Source organism: Lathyrus oleraceus, chromosome 4 (assembly GCF_024323335.1).
Source record: "Lathyrus oleraceus cultivar Zhongwan6 chromosome 4, CAAS_Psat_ZW6_1.0, whole genome shotgun sequence".
NCBI lineage: Eukaryota > Viridiplantae > Streptophyta > Magnoliopsida > Fabales > Fabaceae > Lathyrus > Lathyrus oleraceus.
Genome location: NC_066582.1, coordinates 167,562,371 through 167,564,373, shown reverse-complemented (window position 1 = coordinate 167,564,373; position 2,003 = coordinate 167,562,371). Strand labels below are relative to the sequence as shown.

The following is a 2,003-nucleotide window of genomic DNA, read 5'->3' as shown; positions in this document are numbered from 1 at the left end:
AAAGGCTGATTAGGAACAAAGAATTGTGTTACTTTTAAGCCCTACACCCAATGGGTTTATGCTAGAGCTATTGAACTTAAGATGACATATGCTCCTGAGGAACCCTAATTCCCTTATGCTATAACATTATCATCCACCATTCCTATTGAGAATAGGGAAGAGTTTCAAGAAAGTTTGGCTAGGTTGAAATTGGAAAGAGACACTTGGGAGGGCAAGTACCATGTCTTGAATGATAAGAAGATGAAGATGGAGTAGCAGCTAAAAGAGAAAGATGATTTGATTGAGATTCTGGAACAACAAGATGTGAAGAAACATGAGGAACAAGAAGGTTTACTTCTCTCTAATTTCCAGCCATTTCATGAGTACTCCGGCATACCTCCCACCTCAGGTGCTTGGAAGGGAATCATCGACAAGCTTATGATCAAGAACGCTCAGCTAAAGAGGCAGAAGAGGAAGCATCAGCCAACATCAGGACCTTTTACATATGAGATTCCTTAGGACTCATAGACTTAGCTGTTTTCCTCTTGTATTATTTAGGATCGTTGAAATTGTATTTCATCCTTTGTAATCCCTCAATTGTTTAATAAAAAGAGGTTTTTGTTCAGCTTATACCAAATTTTGTCTCTATAGTATTTGCAATAAATTATTGAGTTTCTTAAAAATTAAAAATCATCTTTTTCATCTACATATCATGCATCATTCAAGCACAAGTTCCTGCATTTGAAGAAACTTACACGTGTCTTCTCCCTCCAATAGTCAAACTGAATCACCAGTACAATACTCGAGCCAGTCGTCGGAGAAGGATGAGTCAGATTGAACAAGAAAATTAAGAGCTCGGAGAGGAAGTAATCACTTTTAAAGAGTGTTTGGAAAGGCTTACTGCTATAATGGAGACTTTGGTGGCTGCTCAGAATCAGTCATATAACAATTCTCAAGATCCATTGCAACGAACAACAATCTCTGAGAACGTCTCGACGCCCATTTCAGTGGTGCCCGTCAATGATCAAAAATATCACATGCCACCCGATTTCCCTTGGGGCATGCCTCGCGGTAATATGCCAACTGGATACCGCCCTCAAAATGTTGAAGCTCCAGTAGTGACTGTTGTGATGTTTGTACCTTATCTTGTGGTGTATACGACTCCTTATAATGAAGAAAACATTCATCACGCTGCTCCAAGCGAAGTTGTGGGAGTAGATGAAAGGTTAGAGGGATTTCAAGATCAGTTCTTAGAAATTCAAAGGGAAATCAATGCTCTTCTAGGTAAGGATCTTTTTGGCAAGACCGCTTTTGAACTCTTCTTGGTTCCTAATGTTCAAATTCCGCCCAAATTTAAAGTACCAGACTTCGAGAAATACAAAGGAAATTCATGTCCTCAAAATTATTTGGTGACGTATGCTAGGAAGATGTCCACTCAGACTAACAACCACCAGCTTCTGATCCACTACTTTTAAGACAGTTTAACTGGTGCCACTCTTAAGTGGTACATGGGCTTGGACAACGTAAAGATTCGTACTTACAATGACCTTGGTGAAGCTTTTGTTCGTAAATACAAATATAATGTAGATATGGCTCTATACAGAGATCAACTATGGGCCATGTCTCAGAAAGACAAAGAGAGTTTCAAGGAATATGCTCAAAGGTGGCGTGAAATTGCTGCACAGATTTTCCCTCCACTTAAAGAGAAAGAGACGACTAAAATCTTTTTGAAAACTATGAGTTCATTCTACTATGACCACATGATTGCCAGTGCACCCAGCGATTTCACCGAGATGGTAAACATGGGCATGCAACTTGAGGAAGCAGTCCGAGAGGGACGTTTGACTAAGGAATTCAGAGCTTCTAGTCATGTTAAGAAATTCACCAATAATTTATCCAAGAAGAAAGAATCAGATGTTAGTATCGTTTCATATGGCATACAAAGAAGAAAGTATCAACATGTTGCATCCGTTTCACCAATCATTAATCCATCAATGGTAGCGCCAATTTATCAGCCACAGTTC

The 2,003-nt window shown here is 39.3% G+C and overlaps 1 protein-coding gene across 1 annotated transcript; it reads left to right on the top strand.

The window, feature by feature from the left end:
- Positions 1–887: 887 nt before the first annotated feature.
- LOC127136540 (uncharacterized) lies at positions 888–1,454 on the top strand. The gene has a single exon (XM_051063087.1). The coding sequence runs from the start codon at positions 888–890 to the stop codon at positions 1,452–1,454; it is 567 nt and encodes a 188-aa protein (XP_050919044.1).
- The last annotated feature ends 549 nt before the right edge of the window (positions 1,455–2,003 follow it).

Coding starts and splice junctions, on each gene's coding strand:
- LOC127136540 (XM_051063087.1), top strand. CDS start 888: ATGGAGACTTTGGTGGCTGCTCAGAATCAGTCATATAACAATTCTCAA.